Raw genomic sequence first — 19807 nt, 5'->3', positions numbered from 1 at the left:
TGTCCTCATTTTATAAAGTGGGTTTTGTCAGTGTGGGGACAGTAGCTCTGAGAAGTCATGGGCAGGAAGCAGCTCGGGCTGGGAGGGTTAGGCGAGTCCAGAGTGTGTCTGTAGATTACGCTGCCCCCACCCCAAGAACAACAAGTTAGCAGTGTCAGTGGCTGAGGACATGGGCATGTGGGCCCCTGCCGCTTCTGTGCAGGTTCTGAGTCCCTGTGCAAATGTGCCAGCCGTGGGCAACACCTCCAGTTGCTCCTCAGATCTCAGCACTAACCAAGCTCCCGGAAGAGGGCATAGGAATGGCAGGAAGGAAGGCAGCCATCTGAGACTAAGCTGCACTGATTTATTTTTTAAAGGGCCAGAGCCTTTCCCTTAAGAGTGTGTTAATAAATCATCATTACCGTTATCATTACGGTTACTTTTCACCCAGCTTTCAAAGTAAATGTTTTGTAAAGTATTACAGTGTAGATAAGAGCAACAACATAACAATAACATTAATTTTGTCTGTACCAGGATTCCATCCAGTCGGAGACAAACATAGGTCGTACGGGGGGCCTTGCTATCACCCGCCGGACTCTCCCCTGCGGAGGGCGCGCAGGTCCCGCGTGCTGCGAAGCGCTTTCTTTGTCCCTTTCTGCCCAGGTGGTTGCAGGTCTCTTCAGGAACCAACGAGGAGGCGCTCCGCCGAGTGGTCTCTGCAAGAGCCTGACGCCCGCCCTTCCCTGCCCGCCGTGACCGCGGAGTCCCCCAAATTCCTGGGAGGACCCCCGCCCAGGGCTCCCTGAGCGGGTCCTCAGACTGAGAGAGCGGTAACGCCTTGGCCCACGAATCAGCTAGTTTACCTTTTAAGAGAGAAACGCACTCTTGGAGGCAGCAAAATGCGCAGGTCTTGATCTGAGAAATAGGGGCATAACACAGTTGCTCTCTCTGCAAGGGCCAGGGCTGGAATTCAGCTGGGCGCCAAGGCCCTGAGCTGGGGCAGCGCCGGCCGGAACGTTCCAGCCTCCGAGTGGTGCAGGGTTCGGCTCGCGCACCTTAGGCTAGAGGAGGAAGGACCGGAGCGCGGCACTGGGTGCCACCCCCCCCCCCGCCAGCCGAGTCTGGGGCGAGGCTCAGGGAGACGGCAGCGCACAGCCCCAGGGTCCCCACCTCGCGTCTGCGAGCCCAGAGGAGGCTGGAGTACCTCCTCCTCACTGCAGCCCGGGGCCGCCTCGTCTCCCCGCCAACCTCGGCGTCGCTGGACGGTCTTCTGGTCGCTCTGGCCCCTCCAACGCCGCTTGGCCTCCTTCCTCCTTCCCGAGGCCAGAGATGGGACCCCTTCCCATAAAGAGTTGAGGAGAGTGGGGGTAAGGGCAGCGGAGACCAAAGGCCTGAAACTTCAAGTTCAATGGCAAAGTCCCCGACCCGACCCTCACCTCTGGGCGCCGGCAAACCGCCCTTCCCTCCCTAACTTTCCGAGGGTGATTGAACTCTTGCCGCTCCCTGTCACTTTAGAGGCAATTTAGGGGAGGGGGACCAGTGGTGGAACTCCTTCTCCGTCTGCTCCGACCACCCCCACCCGCTTTCGACACAAAAGTAACTGGTAGCCTAGAGAGGAAGAAAGCCTGGCATCAGTTCCCCATTGGATGTTTTAAAATCTCTCCCCGGGCCCAGGCCAGCGCCTGGGGGGAGGGGCGGGGTGTCCCACTCGGGTGAGAGGCCGAGGGCCGATCCAGTGCTTTCTCCCCACTTTCCCGGAGAGGGACTATTCAGGTGGGTGAGAATGTGGTATAAATTTCTTTCAAAAACAACGGAACCTCTCCTTTCGCCCCCTCCGCAGCAGTTGCCTCCGCGCTTTATTGCCAGTTTACGGTAACGGGTTCATTTATTTAATTCACGTTTGAAGCTCTGGGGTTTCTATTAGACCGGACGGGGGCGGGGGCACAGAGGGTTTCCCCCGAAGGAAACCTAATTAAAGTGCAGCACTTAGGACCTTGAATAAAACTTAAATTAAGGGGAGGAGGGGGACTGGAGGAGGGGAGGGGAGGAGGGTAGCCGCGCCTCTCGTAGAACTGGGGGGTCTTGATCTGGGCCTTTTTCCTGCCGCAGGACATCTTCTGGTCCTCGAAACACTCAGAGTAGGGGTGGCTAGCTAGGGGTGATTGCGGAGGGGGGCACGGCGGTGCAGAGTCGCCGGCTTCGGCCTCGCGACTTCCAGGATGGTGGGAAGCGTTTGCCAGCACGAGTGAAGGACCCTGGAGCCAGAGCCTCGGGTTCGCTCTCCGCTGGGCTGCTTCGAGAACCTAGATTCGAAAAGAGCTTCCGGAGGTCACGTCTATGCACTTCTCCACCACTACCCCCTAAGTCGGCCTCTGGAGGCCTAATAAAATCCACCTGGTTTGGAGTTGGAAGTAAGTGATTTCGGTCCTGGAGCAGCGTAGACGCGACCCTCGGATCCTGTTTCGACGTTTGCTGAGACTCAACCGGGGATGTTCTGCTCCGAGTAAGGGAGAGGGCGCGGAGGGCAGCTCCGAATAAAATTACACCTCGCTGGTGAAAAGACGCCCGGTGTATTTTCCGGAGTCTATTTGTGCGCCTCTGCGTTTATTTGTTCATGAGAATGTTGTTTGAATTTACCTATTTGTGAACGTTATAGTCAGCACATTTCAGTCTAAATTTAGCAAAACCCTCTCTCCTGTAGCTTAAAATGGCCCTATTTAAAAAGCAAATAGCTACAGGCAAATACATGTAGATATATTTTGTTGTAATTTTGACACAAAGTACTGAAAGATTTTTAAATGGTCGGCCTCGGTGGGAGGGGGTATAGTTTGCCTCGGGAGTAAAATTGGTGTTTGGAAAGAGCTTCCATAAAAGGGTTTAATACAAAGCGAAATTTAAAAAAATGTTTTTGCACAGGTTCCACACAAGTAAATGAGTCGGGGGGATAAAAGGGGAGGAGAGGGGTCCGCCGCGAATTGGCCTGGCGAGGAAGATAAATATAATACTCCAGTGGAACGAAGACCTGGACCGAGGGCTGATGGCGCCGCAGCCTTGCTCCCGGGAATGCTGGCCGCCCTGTTTTTTCACTATTCGAGATCGCTCGCTGCTCTCCTAGCCTTCCTCCTGAATCAGCCGCTGGACCGATACATTTGCCTATACCCTGGACCAATTCCAGGCGACTCCGGGTCCCGGCGCTCTCACACGCAGCCCCGAACTCCCCAACCCCGAAGGCCCGACGCCCCAGGCATCTGGAAGCCAGAGGCTCGGTTGAGGTGGTTAAAGACGAGCAGACCGGCGGGTTTCCCTGAAATGGCGAAATGGCGAGCTTCTACCGGTAGGGGGCGCCCTTGTCTTCTTAATAGGCCAAACACACTGGAAGCGAATTAAATCTCTAAAATCCCAAATCTTTTGTCTGTTCTAAAATTATTGAGAAGGAATAATAGAAGAGCTCCGAAACTTTAAGGGCTTGATAGCGGAGTGGAGGAGTTAGCGCTCTGGGAGTCCAGAGTCTCGAGGCCTCTGACTCCTTAGGCCTCTACCTACCCCATCTCAGGAAGTCCAAGTGGCAACCTCTCTTGCGGCCTCTCTCCTCCCCATGTGGGGAGCCGGCACCAGGGCGCTCTCTCTACCCGTGGGCCTATCTGCGCTGAAGTCTCGCTCTTTCTGAAGCGGCGAGGGAGGGGGACGCACCCACTAAGCTTGAGAACTTGCGATATTAAAAGCTCCTCGCTTGAGGCTAAGCTTGAAGGAGAACGTGGAAGGCAGAAAGTAACTTCCCCTGGGCGGGACGCGATACCAGGGAGCTTAAACTGGACCGCGGGGCCTGGAAGAATTGTTTAAATCAAGAAATTGACACCCTCCCCTTCCCCAAGCACACGCATTCCAAGGAGACCCAGGGGAGGGAGGGTGACTGCCCGTCGGGGCCCTTCCCCTCAGCCTCGGGATCCTCTTTGGTAAAAAAGATTTAGAACAGTCTTCCCAACTCTTTCCCGGAAGAAGAGCCAGGACTGGGATCCCACCCGACTCGAATTCTTCGGCTGCGGCGGCCAACCCAGGGTTTCCTGGAGAAGGAGGAGCCTGCTCCGAGATGGAGCGGCCGTCGAGACCGTGGCCGGAGGCCTCCCTCGGGCTGCTCGCCTCCCGCCTACTCGCTGCTCGGTGGCTGAGATCGTGGGTCCGGCGTTGGGTCCTCTCCACTTCACGCCTGTGCGCTCGATCGCCGGGAGAGAGTGTCTGCCGGAATCCTCCAGCCTGGGCTGCAGGAAGATCCAGCTCAAACCCGCTGATTTGCTGCGCGGCCAAGGTAGCGAGTCCCACCGGGCACAGGGCCCAGGTACAGGACATCAGGGTCCCCGGCTCTGCTAAGAGCCGGTCTGCCCCAGGTTTTTGGAACTCCGCACTGTTCCCATACTGTCTACGTGGCTGCGGAAAACAGAGTTGGCGCCAACCTGCCCTCCACCCACCCAGAATTCAGGGTACGTGGACTGAACCAGCACAAAGTGAAAAGGAAACGAGTCTGTGCCCATTGTCTCGGCTGCCTGCCGTTCCCCACTCTGAGACGGGGTCTTTGGGCTTCCGCCGCCCGTGGTTCTTTCACTCGAAAAAGAGCCTTCCGCGGCTCCCAGGCCTGAGCCCTGCAAGCTCTTCGGTGTCACCGGCAGGCAAGCAGAGGAGGAATGGGTAGTGAAGGAGCCATTTTCTGTTTTGGGTTTTTTTTTTCCTCCTTCTGGGCTATACCAGTGTGTTTGGGACGTGCCTACCATGGATAGGCTATTATTCCCTCATTCTGTAACCGTTGTGCCTGGGAGGGGCTCCGTCTACAAGGCCACAAATATCTATTTCATGCGGCTCCCAAATGCCCAATGAACCATGACCTCCTTAGGTCAGAACCACCAGGAACATTAAGGGAGGGTTTGGAAAGTTTTGGAGAGGAAGTGGTGAATTATCCAGGCACTTTCTCAAACCCCATTTCTCTGCAAGGAAGGAGAACAGACCCTGCAGGGCAGCTCGCTGGCTTGTTTTTCTCACACGGACAAAATTGAAGAGTTGGGGAAGCGGACTTCTGAGACCAGTGGGTACAACCTAGGAGACGGGCATGGAGGGAGGGAGATGCACCCTCCAGTGTTGTCCATCCTGCCCAGCTGTCATCTTAGAAAAATGCTAAAGGGGCACATAGTCACAGGGGTGAATCTGCCATTTCTTGTCTCCCCTGCCTTCACTGGGATGGGGATGGGCTTTGGAAATGGAAGGGGTTCCAGAGGAAGCTCTCCTGCCACCGGTCTCCTTGCAAGTTTATTCGTAATCAGCTCAATCCATGAAAGCGGTTTCTAAAGTGCTCTACAGAGCTCTAGATAGAAAATATGATACTAATTATCATGGCAACTAGTACTGGTTATGGCGATTATTGCCACTGCCAGGATGAATGATTATGACTGGGACAAGGTCCTTTGGGTGGTGTTACCTGGTGGACTGGGCTGTAACTCTGGGCCTCGCTGGCTCTCTGGGACCAATGGGGTACCCAAGCTGTCCCTGAGGAACAGCCCAGGAGCATTGGTCTGGGAAGAGTGTCACCTCTGGGGGCCTCTCAGCAGAGTCCTGGGCCCCAGCCTGGCTGTGGCAGGCTCCTGGTCTCCCCAGGATACTCCGACTTCCTCCTCCCCCCCATCCCCAGGCACAGCCAGGGAGCTCCCTCAAGGAATAGCGCTGGTTTTGACCTTGGCGAGGACTTTCTTCTCCTTGACCCGGCGATTCTGAAACCAGATGGTGATTTGGCGCTCTGAGAGGCTGGTGGCCGCCGAGATCTTGCGCCTCTTGTCTTTTGTGATGAACTTGTTAGCCGAATACTCGCGCTCCAGCTCCCGCAGCTGCCCCTTGCTGTAGGGAATGCGTTTCTTGCGGCCGCGGCGGAAGGCGCAGCCGTCTGGAGGGTGCTGCGCGCTCGAGTCTGCGCGGCAGGAGAGGGAGGGAGAGAAAGACATACTCACACCACCAAGACATACTCACACCACCGCCTGGCGCAAGCTCAGGCGCAGACCCAGGCCCCACAAGCTAAGTAATCCTGCAGGAGCACTCAGGTAACCCTACAGGCATTCGTGCACTCCTGTTCCCCCAAAGCACAAGAGGACACCTCGGCTTCCAGCTCTGATCACCACCCAGCCTTGGAAAGCGGTTTCTGCAGGCCACCCTCACTCTTCACTGCCCTCACACCTGCAAGTCTGCAAACACACCCATCAGACCCATTAGCCAGACCTTTGCCCACTGTCTACATATGTCCACCCTCACATGCATTTTCCAACTCTTGGCCATTCTTATAGATACTACAAGCAAGTTCTGTACGGGGGGAACACGTTTCTGCCTCCACTCCCAACACACACATGCACTAATGCACACAGCTAAGCCATGGCTGCAGGAAATCTAAACTTCCCTTTGGAAACTGAAAAACTCATCTGAGAGAAAGTGAGGGGTTGTATTCTTTACAGAACATCCAATTTCTCTGTTCCCACTCACCCCACTGTACCCCATACTCAATGAATTGAGAATTATTTGACCCTTTTGAAGAATTAAACTGGGATCCTGCTGGGCAGGGATACCCTGAGCCCCAAACAACAGCAAAGAGAGCCAAACACACCAACATATTGAAAGGCTGGTCCCAAGGCCTCCTGGGGAGGTCAGGGGCTTGGTGGTCCTCAGGCTTCAGATAGCCCGCAGCTCAGGCCCTCACACAGACCCTCTGGGGCCTCTACCCAGGCTCTCTAACTGCCTGGACCCTCCTTCAGAGTCCTAATAGCCAACCAAGGAGAACCAAGCTCCTCCTCACCAGCCCCAAGTCTCCCTCCACCTCCTCCCAGGCAAGTGCCAGCAAGGCCTACAACCCCACACTCAGCGCCAAGGGGATCCAGAGTAGTGGGCAGTTTACCTGCAAATGCCGCCTTCCAGAAGGGACCCGGTGGGTTTTGTTCTCCCTGGCAACACATCTGGCTGTTCCAGCCCCCGGTGAGGGCCCAGGGCTGGTAACTGTCCACAGGCAGCAGGGAGTCATGGCGAGGCTCCCCAGGGGCGCCCAAGGTCTGCACCACCGACACATCCAGGTAACTGGCCATAGGCTGGTAGGGTCCCGCGTACCCCGGGTAGAAGGCAAACTCGGTGGGGCGGCTGGGGTACTCCTCCCCGGCCGCGGGAGTCTCCGCAGGGTAGGCGGCCAGGGTGGCCGCCTGGGCACAGGGTTTCAGCGAGCTCCGGGACACTCGGCAGGAGTAGTACCCGCCTCCAAAGTAGCCGTACGGCACCGGAGCTGGGGACGCCCCCTGGGGCACCCCGGGGCATGGGTGGCACTGCTTTGGTGGTTCCGCAGAGCCTGGCAGATCCAGGGGGGCGTAGTTGACAGCGGGCATAAGCGTAGGCGCCGTCGCTGGGTGGCTGGTCAGTGGGGAGTGGGCGACCAGATTCCGACTCCCTCCGGCTCCCAGCAAGCCTTCGATTTCCTTGGCCCCGTCCAAGGTGGCATAACTGCCGGGCTCCATGGGGCCGAGGGTCGGCTCATGGGGTGCTGGGGGTGGGGGATACAGGGGGCACCCAGCTCGCTCTCCCCACCCAGGCCCCGGGAATCCAAAGCGTTTTAAATCGCTCCCAGCTCTCTCGGCGCCTGCATTCGCTCAGCCCGGCCGTCTTGACGCAGGAGACGCAGGTGCCCGGGCACGCGCGCTGATTGGCTGCGGCCTGGCGGAGAGAAGCTAATAAAATCTTCATGGCAGAAATTGCGAAAATACTTTACCCCCGCTTTCTCTTTCTCTCTCTCTCCCTCCCTCCCTCCCTCCCTCCCTCTCTCCTTCAGTCCCTCTCTCTCTTCCTCTCCCTCTCTCTCTCTTCCTCTCCCTCTCTCTCTCTCTTCCTCCCTACCTCCCCCCTTTCTCCTTCTCTCCCTCCCTCCCTCTCTCCCTCTCTCGGTTTTTTTATTGCATTTGAAAACGAGAGAAAAGAGAGGAGGTGTCCTTTCGCTGCTTTCCAGTTTGCAGCAATCCAGCTACGTCGGGGGTTGGGGGGGGGAGTAGTGGAAGGCGGGAGAGGGGACGTGGAGCCCGCCCCACCTCGGTCGCCTCCTCTCCCTCCCTGGCTCTCTGTCTCCTGTGCTTTGGCAGGTTTAACGAGAGAATAAAAAGCTCTCCCTATAAAGTGTCCATCTCGTGGGGGGAAGGGGAGTCGGGGGTGGGGCCGGGAAGCCGCTCTGGGCCTGAAAGGGGAACCCGGGAATGTGCCTGAGTCAGAGGAGGCTGGAAAATGAGGATGAAAGGGTATTTCTGGAAGCCCCTTGCTTTGAGTCCTAGGTACTAGCATCCCAGTTCACTCCAGGTGCCCTTTCCATCCTGGATGCGCAGTAATAAGCTGCTCCCGGGCCCAGGGAAGTGCCTGGGACTTCTCTTCCCCAGGGACTCCAGTTTCTGCCCAGAAAGCTCCGGATTCGGAGAGGGGTGGGAGGGAGAGGGAGCGGGACACGTGCTCCAAAGAAGGAGACTTGAGAACTGGAGACGCTAAACGTTCAGACCTCGAGTGGAAATGGAGCTTCTGGACCTGGCTGTAAAAGGGGGTCTGGATATCCATTTCCCCTATCTGCTTCCTCCAGGCTTTACATTTTCTTGGAAGGAAAAGGACATGGGAGAGGGAGCCCCAACCACTGGAGGAATTGCCTGAGGCCTCTCTGTTGGGGCCTATTGTGCAGTGCAAGGCAGAAGACCCAAACCAATTTGTTTCACAGATCTGTCTTCAGAGGTTTTCTGTTTCCACCACTACCCCTCCCAAATCAAATCCTTCTGGGTTCACTTTTTCTAGAACTCACAGTTTTTCTGGAGAAGACAGGAACTTTTGCATTCTACACCAGGGTCAAGGCAATTATATAGAACAGACCACCCTGCCCTCTAGGTGGGCTCAGCCGTGCCCCCTCACCAACCTGAGTCTGAACTTGAGCCATTTTTTGGGAAAGGGCCCATGCAAACTGGAGTTGCCCCAAGTTGTAGGGCTGTAGTGAAGACGATAGATCACCCTCAATGAACACTGCTAATAAATGAAGACACCAAGCATGAAATCCACAATGGATTTTGATTTATTTGAAAACAACGTGAGAGAAAAGGGAGGAGATGTCTATTTGATGCTTTCCAGTTTATTACAGTCTCTTGTTTGTCTGATTATGAAAGGCAGAAATACCAGGATTTTTACCTAAAGACTAAGAATTTTTTTTTTACTGGTTTTTGCTTGGTAGATGACAGCACAGGCATGAATAGATACCTAAATTTTAAAAATAGACCAATCAATTCCATTTCTGGGAATATACCCAACAGAAATGAATGTTCATGTTCATCAATAGGCATGTACTAAAGTGTCCGAAACAACTTTATTTATTATAGCTCAAAAATAGAAACAACCCAAATGTCCATCAATAGTAGAATGGGCAAATAAATTGTACTATAATTAAAGAATGGAGTACTAAATATCAATTTTTTAAAAAAAGACTGCTACACACAACATAAATTGCACAGATAGGTGGGTGAAAGAAGCCAGACACAAAAGAGTAACTTTTGTATGATTCTACTTCTATGCAGTTCAAGAATAGCCAAAATCAATCTATGGTGATAGAGGACAGAAGAGATTACCCTAGGGAGGGGAGCTCCTGACAGGGAGGTGATGTAAGGAAGCCTTCTTGGGGGCTGGAAATGTTCTCAATCTCAATCTATGTGTCACTTACATGGGTGTGTTCGCTGTGAAAAAATTCAAGATGTACACTGGCTATTTCTTCACTTTACATCAGCCTATCTATTTTTTAGAAGGAAAAATAATCGAATACAAAAATTTAAAGATTCATAGCAACACTGCCTGCAACTGTGCTTTTTGGATATTAGTGTTCTTATCTGTGTTCATGGAAATAAGCAGCTAAATGCATGTAACTGCATCATTGTGGAATGCAGAGATGACCAACTCAAGCCTTGCCCTGGAGAAGCTCACCAGCTATGCTGGAGACCCCTATGTAAACAGATACATTTCAATACAAGTAAATACTATGGGGGTGTTGTTTTTGTTTTACTCTACAATTTATTTATTTTTAAAATATCTTTGAGGCACTTTAAAAAATAAATTTATTTATTTTTGGCTGCATTGGGTCTTTGTTGCTACGCACGGGCTTTCCTCTAGTTGCAGTGAGCAGGGGGCTACTCTTCGTTGCAGTGCGCAGGCTTATCGCGGTGGCTTCTTGTTGCGGAGCACCGGCTCTAGGCACATGGGCTCAGTAGTTGTGGCACGGGCTCTAGAGCGCAGGCTCAGTAGTTGTGGCGCTCAGGCTTCGTTGTTCTGCAGCATGTGGGATCTTCCCGGACCAGGGCTTGAACCCGTGACCCCTGCATTGGCAGGCGGATTCTTAACCACTGTGCCACCGGGGAAGCCCTCCTCCCCAATTTATTTAGCATCTAGTAGATGCCAAGAACAGTTCTGGATATCATATTATTAACATATGAGCATGTGCTCCCATTTTCTGTACATGTTTATGTATTTGCAACAATCTGTGACCTATCATAGACCTCAACTGGAGTCAGATAAGGTAAGATTGCCTCCTTATCTATAAAAATTATCTGTCTCCTCAAAGGCACAATAATTTCTACCTCATGGGAATGCTGTGAAGATTAAATGAGATTTTGCACATGGAAACATTTTCTAAACTGAATAAATGAGCTCTATTTCTGTTTCTGTATGTGTATCTGTTTCTAATGAACTACAAGGCACCTGTTTTTATTTGAAAAGAAAAGGGCAGTTTCTCTTAAGAGTATTTGGTCACTTCTCACTTGCCTCTTTCTGCCTCGAGTAAGCCTGCGGTTCCCACATAGAGAACCCGAGGCTCAGTGCCTCCATATCGTCCCTGGGCTCTACAAGAGTTCAGGGCTGAAGTTTAGGACAACCCAGGCGTCCTGACCTCCCCGCCGGACTGGGCTGAACCAGCCCTTCCCCCAGCCCCACAGACTCCTTTGTGTCCTGCTGGGAGCCTCCAGGCAGACCCTCAGGACCTCTGAGCCTCCCCCAATCCCAACCCCCTTTACTGACCCAGCCAAACGCGTTGAAAGCCTCAGCTGCTCCTTTACATACCGGCCAGACACCTCCAGGAAGGTCAAGGCCAAGTTGAAAGTTAAGAGTCTGTTTACCTCCGGGAGCCCATTCAGCGCGGCCCCACAGACCGCCTGTGACCTTTACAGCCAGGCCTTTGAGCGCGGCCGCCTCGCCCCCGGGGGTTCCGGCCACGGGGATTTGGCACCTCCTTGTCAGCTCCCGCCCCTCCCGGGCTCGGGACCGCCGACGAGGGGGAGGGGGCGAGAGAAGCCCACCAGCCCCGCTTGGGGCATTTGTTAAATTATGGTTTATTTTTTGTAAAGCAAAGCGAGCGCCCGGTGCCTTCGTCCTCGCACCTGGAAGAATGTACGTGGTCGCGACGACCGCGGCCTTCAGGGAGGTCGTGATGAAAAATGAGAATTTATTTGCAGCGGCAACGCTTCTTTTTCTGGAAAGGTCGGGGCTCCGCTGGCCTGCCAGAGTGCGCGGGCCTGGCCGAACTGCCTGAGGAGGTCGTTTATTTCTCTCGGTTTCAGGAAAATGGCCTGATGCGGTGCGCTCCCTTCTTTGGGCTTTTCTTCCGTTCCTTTTCTTTCTGGCTGTATGTTCTCTCATCTGTCTTTTGTCTTTTGGAATCTTTCTTTTCTTTTTATATTTGTGTTTTTCTTTCTGCCTTTCTTTCCTTTAATTTTGATTATCTTGCCTTTGGGGCCGTCTTGTTTTCTTTCTTTCTTCTCGTCTTTACTGCTTACTTTCTCCCCACGCCCCCACCCCCGTTTACCTTTATTTTCCCCTTGGTTCCTTTCTCCCTCTCTGTCACTTACACTGTTTTCCTTTTGTTTGCTTCTTCATTCTCTCACTTTTCTTTCTTTCGTTTTCTCCTCTTTCCTTCCCTCCTCCTTTTCTGTCTTTCCCTCTCATCTAGTTCTTTATTTTTTTTCCTGTTTTTTCTGTCTTATTTCCCTTCTTACTTTTCTCGACCCCCTTTCCCGGCCCTCTCAATTTTCCATTGTTCTTCTCCGAAGTCTGCACGGGGCCTGCCCACAGCTCCCCGCGGCCGGACGGAGCCTGCCCTTGGCCGGGCGGCCTCGCAAGGCGCTCCTGGAGCGGCGTCGCCAGCCCGAGCCCGCCAGCGGCGACGGTGGCCAGGCCCGACTGGGGATGACAGGCCACCCGGGCCCTTCTCCCTGAAAAGGAGTCAGGCGGGGCCTGCACGGGCCCCAGAGGAAAACCTTTTGGACAAAATGACGGCGGAGTCTGGGAGCTACAAGAACCAGAGAGTGGCGGCCTGGCTGGTCAGGCGGAGGCCACGCTCACCTCCGCGTCCCTCTTGCCCGGGCAGCCCTGCGACATCCTTGGGCTTAGGACCCTCTCAGGACGAACCTAAGTGCTTCGGAGGCGGAGGCTGAGGGATCCAGCTATTAGTCCGTAAATTAGAGCCGAACGCGGCCTCCACCACCCAGCAAGTGGATCTGAGGGGCAATCGAGGAGGGTCTGCTAAGGGGAGAAGCTAGTGCCAGCCACATGGCCGCCGCCGCCGTCCTGATGGCGCCGAGAAACCGGAGAAGCGGTGAGCCGGGGAACGTGAGCGGGGGTCCAGAGCCGAGGGAGGGAGGCGGGGAGTGCGAAGGGACGGGAGTAAAGCTGCTGGGCGCTGAACAGCCGGCTGCTCCTGGCCTGCCACGTGTGTGCATGCCGGGTTGGAAGGCCCGCTGGCCCAGAGACCCCAGCCCCCCTTCGGACCGTGCGCTTTACTGGGTGGGGGGGGCGACCTCGGTCACGCGCCCGCAGCCGCAATCCAGAGAAGCCCAGGCGCATCCGACCCCAGCCGTTAGGAATGTTGGGCCTAGAGGGCCGCACTGAGGGGTGCAAGGTTCAGGCAAGGTTTTGATCTAGCTCGGAGTGGTGGGCAAAGGTCACCTCCTCTCTCTGTGCCTCCGTTTTCCTATCTGCCCGTGTGTCAGAAAGGAAGCGCTGGACCAGCTGCTCTTTAAGTCTGCATCAGTGTTCACTTTGGGCACAAAAGTGGAGCAGGGCAGGCGGGAGCAGGGAAGGGAGCACTCCTGGAGGTTGCAGGCCTAGGTGTGGAGGAAAACCGTGGAGAGAGCCAGGAAGAGGCCTGTAGGCTCGCCGCTGATTATTCCGCGCAGGTCTAGAGGGTGGGGCGCAATTTTTAGGTCCTTGAGGGAACCCAGCCCCTCGACCCGGCCTCTGAGAGGCGACCGTTATGGTACGATCAGCCCTAGGGTGTAAACTCCTCAGTATCCCATTAAATGGGATGAAATTGGTGCAGGAGATCACCTCCTCCACCCTCACCCTGTAGTTCCCCGAGCCCTCCAGCCTCCTCACCCCCTACACACACTCGGGAGCGGATCCTCAAATCCCACTCATAAAGGTGGCATCCTCAAGTGAGAGCCCACGGCCAACGTCTTTGGGGTTTGCAGCAGCTTCCAGGGTCCTGGGAGACTCAGCTTCCTTTGTTGCAGCCCCTGGGATCCTGCATGGGGCTCAGGAATGGGAAATATATCAACAAACCTACCTGCAAATTCAAGAAAGCAATCTGAGTCACAACCCGCCCCCCCCACCCCCATCCCCACCTTGTTTTTTCCCTCAGGGAATGTGGATGTAGGTGCTAATTATCAGGATAAATTCTGGCTACTCATGTATAGACTCTGCTAAGTTTTCACTCCTGAAATCAAGAGGAATGTCAGTAATGAGGCCCTGGCCCCTCCAGTCCCAAACCTGCCTATTTGTCCTGAACTGGAGCTGTAGTTTTGAGGTTTAGGGGAAAGTACAGTTTGAGAGATTTGATTCCTTGCTCTGATTCCCTCATTCCCCTTGCTGAGAGATCTGAGACCCTTCCAATGGTCCAGGACTAGACCGTCCTGTGGCCCTCTTCCCTCCACCACCACCATAGCAAAAGCTTTTCCCTTTTCCTCTCACTGAGTTATCTGTTCCAAGAAACAAAGTTGGGAGAAGAGAAAGGCAAGCATTTCACACACGCGCACACACAATGGAGCAGAGGAAAATGGCCCATAATCCATGCCTTCTAAGACATGTCCTGTCCATGGTACTCATGGGTCCCTGTCTTTGAAGGGGCATAACCAAGATGGGAGGGAAAGATGCCACAAAAGACTACCTTCTTGGAATTCAAGAAAGCCTTGAAAATAACCCTTCTGCCTCCAAGAGTGTCTGGCTGTATGCACACACACATACATACACATGCCATCTGCCTTTCTGAATCCCAGCCTCAGCCTGAGATGAACATTGGTTAGTTCCTTGTTACCATCTGAGGACTCTGACCTGGAGGAAAGCCCATCTCATTCACGCCCCCAAGGTTCTGAACTGGCCATTTATCCCAGACCCTGACACCCTATGAGGCTGGAGGAATCTGTCCAATGTAACTGGAATGTAACTGGAATCTGTCCAGTGTTACCCTAAACATCCAGAGCTGATATTGGGCCACACATAAGGAACTCCATCAAAGTGAGATTTGGGATTGGTGCAGAGCTCTGGGCTCATAATCTGCTCAGCTCTAGGTCACTTGGGCTTAAACTAGTGCTTCTTCCCCTCTAGCCTCCTTCAGAGGTTTTCTAAGAGTTCTGAGAGGGTAGACGAAGTGTCTTTCACTTTAAATGGGAAAATCACCCACTAAAATTTTTTTAAAAAAATATTTGGCCTCCATAGAGTCCATAGCTTTATCCATGATTGGAAGGGATGGTGGCTGTTACTGTCCCCAGATGCCAGAAATTTTTCCCCAGAGACATGAAAATCTTTGCTCTCCCCTCACATTGCTTATATGGCCACGGTAGGGCTTGAGAGGAGATTCCAATCTTAGAAGCTCCAGGTGTAGAAGGTAAATCGGGAGCTAAGGATCTAGAAGTTTAGAATAGGAAGCCTCAAATCCCCTAGTTACCCAAACTAGTCAGTTGGCATTTGGAATTGGAGGATCCTTAGAGATCATTCAGTTCTAGCCAGCCATGTGCTCAAGTAGCTGGGTGGCAGATGCTAAGGAAAAGAAGCTGTCTTGCCTAAGTCAGAATGACTTGACCTCAGGAAACTGATAGCCAGTTCTGTGGGTCCAGGCACCTCTGCACTGCCACAGTGGGAGCAGGAGGAGGGATGAACCCTGAAGTTAGATGGTTATGGCAGCTGGATGTGATGTTGGAACTTCCAGTGATGCCCTGACTATCCCTCTCATGCCTCCCCCAGGCACACAGGGGACTTTTGAGTATGTAGAAGCTTCACAAGTTCAGGGTCGTTTTCAAGTCTCAGCTCCCTGTCTAGCAGGTCCTACAGGGCCAAAGCTTGGTCACAAGGGCAACCCGTCCCAGGCTGAGGGATTTCTGGTCTGGCTGTTCCAGTTCCTCTAGGCAAGTCCAGGGCTCCAATTTCTTATTCCTGAGGTCAGTCTGGAAACTTTCCAGAGCAACAAGGCTCAGCCCCAGAGGCCCAGATGGGGGCCTGAGGTAGAGCCATGGGAAGCAGACCATATCTTTCAATCCCCTCCAGTCCCTCAATATCCCCCAGGATCTAGCACAGGCCCAGCCCAGACCTGCAGCTGCCTGTGTGTATGGAGGTGATGCAGACAGGGATTGGGGGTGCTCTCCGTCCTTGGATTGGAATCCCCCCCCCCACTAGCCTACCTTTGGGTTCTGCCGCATTTATCCCCTGCTCGCCCGCCCCATCTGCATGGTTTTTCTAGCTCAGGAATCACCTGTCCCAGGGATGCAGGCCAAGCCTTGGACCAGGGGAGATGCAGATGGACCGTGGACCTCGTCCCGGGGGAGCCCTTCGTGGCCTGAGACCCGTGCGTGTTAGGCGGGCTAGGCGGCTCCCAAGGGAACCCAACAACTCTCCACCAAGAGGAGGGGCAGCCTAAGGGCTTTCCCGCTTTTGTCCAAGAGCCTTAATTCCCTTCCGTGCCCGTGTGTAAACACTTGGTCGGGCAGATTTTTCAGTAATGCGGCGGACCCAGCTGAGGTTCGCCCGCCCGCGCCTGGCAAAACGGCCCCGTTGGCGGCTGAGGTCTCTAACCTCAAAGGCACAGCTGGAGAGAGTGGGATCCAGACCTCCCTTCCACCCAGAGACTTAGGTGCATCTTGTCCTCCAGGGATCCCTCACCCTCAGGCAGAGGTTCTACCTCAAGATGGAAGTTCTCGCTGGACCAAAACCCGCTTAGAGCGTCGGAGAGAAACGCGCGGCCGCCTGCCCGACCCGGGTTTGCGACGCAGCCTCCCTGGACGCCGCTTTGGCCAGCACCTCGCGCCCCTACCTGCCTCCCTGCGCGTTACCGCTCGGGCTTCTTGGGGCGTCTCCTTCAGAATCTTCATCATCGTCGTCACTCATGTGCGGGTGTGCCAGGGAGTGTAAGTGCTCTGTATGTACCTTTCATTTAATCCTCACAGCAATAGAACTGGGTAGAGGGCAATTGTTATTCTCGTTTTTGTAGATAAGAAAACTGAGGTTTAGGAAATTTAAGTTGTCCAACTTCAAGAGGCTAATAAATAATGAAGCCTGGACTCTAACACGGGTCTTTATGGCACCAAATCCAGGCTTCGACCATTTCACTTTCTCTTCCCTCTTCAAACACCAAGTCCTTTCCAATTTTTGAAATGGAAATAAATCCCATTTAAAAGTACAAACTGATACAAATAGACTTGAGATATTTGGGAAGCTATTAAAGGAAAAGGGAGGAAATAAAGGGATTGGGGAAAAATAAAATACTAACTCCAAAATAAAGGAATCCTTTAACACACACGCATTTTTTAAAAATTGAGGCATAGTTGATGTACAATATTATACAAATTTCAGGAACACGCAGTAATTTTTCTGTGTCTTCCCCGTGACTTGTAAAACTACAAAGTTAGGGACTAAGCTCAGCCGGCTTATGCCTAGCCCTCTCCTACCACCTTGTTTCACTTCGGACCTTAGTCCATAAGACCAAGGAGGGAGCTACGCCTGGAATATTCACCTATAGCTGAATCCCCTGAGACTCAAACTCCTGAGTGTCTGTTGGCCCCATTGCCCACACCCATAGCACCGCAGAGAAGAAAAACGATGGATCAGTCTGGTGCTAAAACACTTCCCAATCCTGCTCTCTCCCTGGGGAAAAATGGGTGTTTGGTGAGCCTGAAGATTCTGAACTTGATTCCAAGAGGGTTCTCAAAGGCTCACCCCTTGATATTGAGGGTGAAAGTTGGTGTGTGTGTGTTTGTGTGTGTGTGTGTGTGTGTGTGTGTGTGTGTGGTTTTTCTGGGATGTGGATCCACAGCCTTATTGATTTGTTTTCTAGTGGCAAATTTCACATATACAGAAAACGAAACAGTAAAAATAAAAAGTAAATTTCACACATACAGAAGAGTATAATAACCCCTTAAACTCATCATTCAGTGTCAACAATTAACAACTCAAAACGAATCTTATTTCAGTTTTTTTCTGGAGTATTTTAAAACATGTCCCAGACATCATTTCATCCAAAAATACTTTGGTTTGAATCCTTAACAGACAAGGACTTCTTTCTTTCTTTTTCTTTTTCTTTCTTTTTTTAACTGAACCATCATGTGATTATCACACATAACAAAATTAACAATAACCTCTTAATACTATCCATGTTTCAGTTTCCTCAGTTGTCTCAAAATTTGTCTTTTTACAATTAGTTTACTCAAATCATAATCTAAATAAAGTCACACATTACATTTGGTTGATATGTCTCAACTTTCTTATGGCAGTCTCCTTGCCTCCATTTTTTCATACCATTTGTTTATTTGAAAACCTAGGTCAGGGACTTCCCTGGTGGTGCAGTGGTTAAGAATCCGCCTGCCAATGCAGGGGACACGGGTTCAAGCCCTGGTCCGGGAAGATCCCACATGCCGCAGAGCAACTAAGCCCGTGCGCCACAGCTACTGAGCTTGTGCTCTAGAGCCCGCAAGCCACAACTACTGAGCCCGAGTACCACAACTACTGAAGCCCGCGCGCCTAGAGCCCGTGCTCTGCAACAAGAGAAGCCACCACAATGAGAAGCCCGCCCACCGCAATGAAGAGTAGCCCCTGCTTGCCGCAGCTAGAGAAAGCCAGAGCTCAGCAACAAAGACACAACGCAGACAAAAAATAAATTAATTAAAATAAATAGATTAAAAAAAAAACCCAGGTCAACCATATTCCCCAAAGTATTGGTCATCTTCAAAAAAGATTACTGTTCTATGTTAGACCAAACAACTTATTCTTACAGGTTTCTGCTCCACTGTCCAGGGCAACTGGCTGTGGACAGGAGAGCTGCACAGTTTCCCGTACCCCTTCCCAAAGAAAATGGAGCTGGGCCAGGCAATGCCCCTCCCCCCACAGGCCATATTCTGACCCCCTTTGGTTCCCTTATTGCCCTTAGAATGGGGGACCTCCCTCCCTCCCCCATTCCCAGGCAGCCAAGAATGGGATCCTCTGATGAGTCTTTGGATTAGCCAGGTTTTGAGGAGTGTCAGAGACTGATACACAGCTTCAGATCTAGAGGCAAAATTACTGCCACTGTGGCAGGACTGTCCAGTCCCTTCCTTGTGGGTGCCCCCAGAGGCCTCCATGCTTCCCAAGGGAACCAAAGAGCATGGTCTGTTTCCAAGGTGCAGTGGCCAGACTAGCTTTGCCATATCTTACTCTTTCCTGCCCCTAGGGCATTATTGACATGGGGAACTTGAACTTCTCTCCCTGCTCTGGCACATGTTGCCAGCTGTGTGTCCTTGGGCTGGCCATCTCTCTCTCCAACCCTCAGTCTCCTTATCTGTAAAGTGGGAGTGATTGTCTCTGCCCAGCCTTCCACACAGGGCTTCTCGGAGACAATAAAGATGAGGGAAGTGGAGATTCTGTACAAAGATTGCAACATACATATAACCAACAGGTTGTTTCTCTCATAGTTGGTGGTGTCCGAGGAGAATGTGAGGATTTCTCCTGGGGGAAGAGGAACCAACCTACAAGCTTGTTGATCCCACGTCTATGGAGAAACACCTCCATACACATACAGCAAAGCCCCGCCACCTCCAAACTAAGAAGAGATCTGGGCTTGGTGGTGCCCAGCCGGAGAAGCTGTGACTTCCTGGCATGGAGAAGAGTACAATGACGCTGACTTCTCTTTCCCAGGAACTGCCAAGGAGCCTGGAGCTAGGATTTTGTTTCATCCCTGAGCCCCCTTCCCCACTGCCCACACCACTTCCCTCTTTCCATGGCTCCCAGCTTTGGTGCCTCAGCCACCCCAAAGCCCCAGCTCATCTCCAAGAGCAAGTCCAGGAAACACTGGCCGGGCCCTGGTTACAGGAGCTGAAGAGGGTCCAACTCAGCTGCAATAAATGGGCACTACCCTTCTACCCTTCCAAGCTGAAGTCCCCCACCCCCTGACTTTGCTCTCTGGGATCTGGTGAGAGCAAATCTCCATGAGCCAGTGCAGAATGCAGTGCAAACATCATTGAAGAGCCCTCACATTTTTCATTTCCAAACTACACTTAGCTCATAAAAAGCTGGTGAACGTAATAAATTATCCCCTGCAGAACATGGTTTTAATTAATTATTGGGTTATTCAAGGTGACTCATGTGTGAAATGCAATTTGCCCTCGTAAACTGAATCTCACATAATCCATTCAGAGTAACAGGCTGCTTGTGATCCTCTCCAGAGACTTACACAAAACTCATATTTATCCTTAGAAGGTCTTGGGGTGAAATAAAAGTGTGACTTTAGCTTAAAGAGAGCTTCCTCAGCCGGACAGCG

At 52.6% G+C, this 19807-nt stretch overlaps 1 protein-coding gene across 1 annotated transcript; it reads right to left on the bottom strand.

Annotated features, from left to right (window-relative positions):
• Window positions 1-5669: 5669 nt before the first annotated feature.
• On the bottom strand, window positions 5670-7499 carry HOXB13 (homeobox B13). The gene is made up of 2 exons (XM_059047110.1): window positions 6896-7499; window positions 5670-5923 (listed from the first exon to the last, which is right to left on the bottom strand). Exons 1-2 carry the CDS (start codon window positions 7497-7499, stop codon window positions 5670-5672), a joined length of 858 nt encoding a protein of 285 aa, XP_058903093.1.
• Between the last annotated feature and the right edge of the window lie 12308 nt (window positions 7500-19807).

The sequence above is a fragment of the Kogia breviceps genome, chromosome 19 (assembly GCF_026419965.1).
Source record: "Kogia breviceps isolate mKogBre1 chromosome 19, mKogBre1 haplotype 1, whole genome shotgun sequence".
NCBI classification, from domain to species: Eukaryota; Metazoa; Chordata; class Mammalia; order Artiodactyla; family Physeteridae; genus Kogia; species Kogia breviceps.
This window is presented reverse-complemented; position numbering and strand designations above follow the sequence as displayed.

Bases quoted from the DNA above. Each gene is read 5' to 3' on its own strand.
- HOXB13 (XM_059047110.1), bottom strand. From the start codon at position 7,499: ATGGAGCCCGGCAGTTATGCCACCTTGGACGGGGCCAAGGAAATCGAA. The intron at 5,924-6,895 runs GTAAACTGCCCA...CCTGCCGCGCAG, and splicing joins CTGGAAGGCGGCATTTGCAG to ACTCGAGCGCGCAGCACCCT.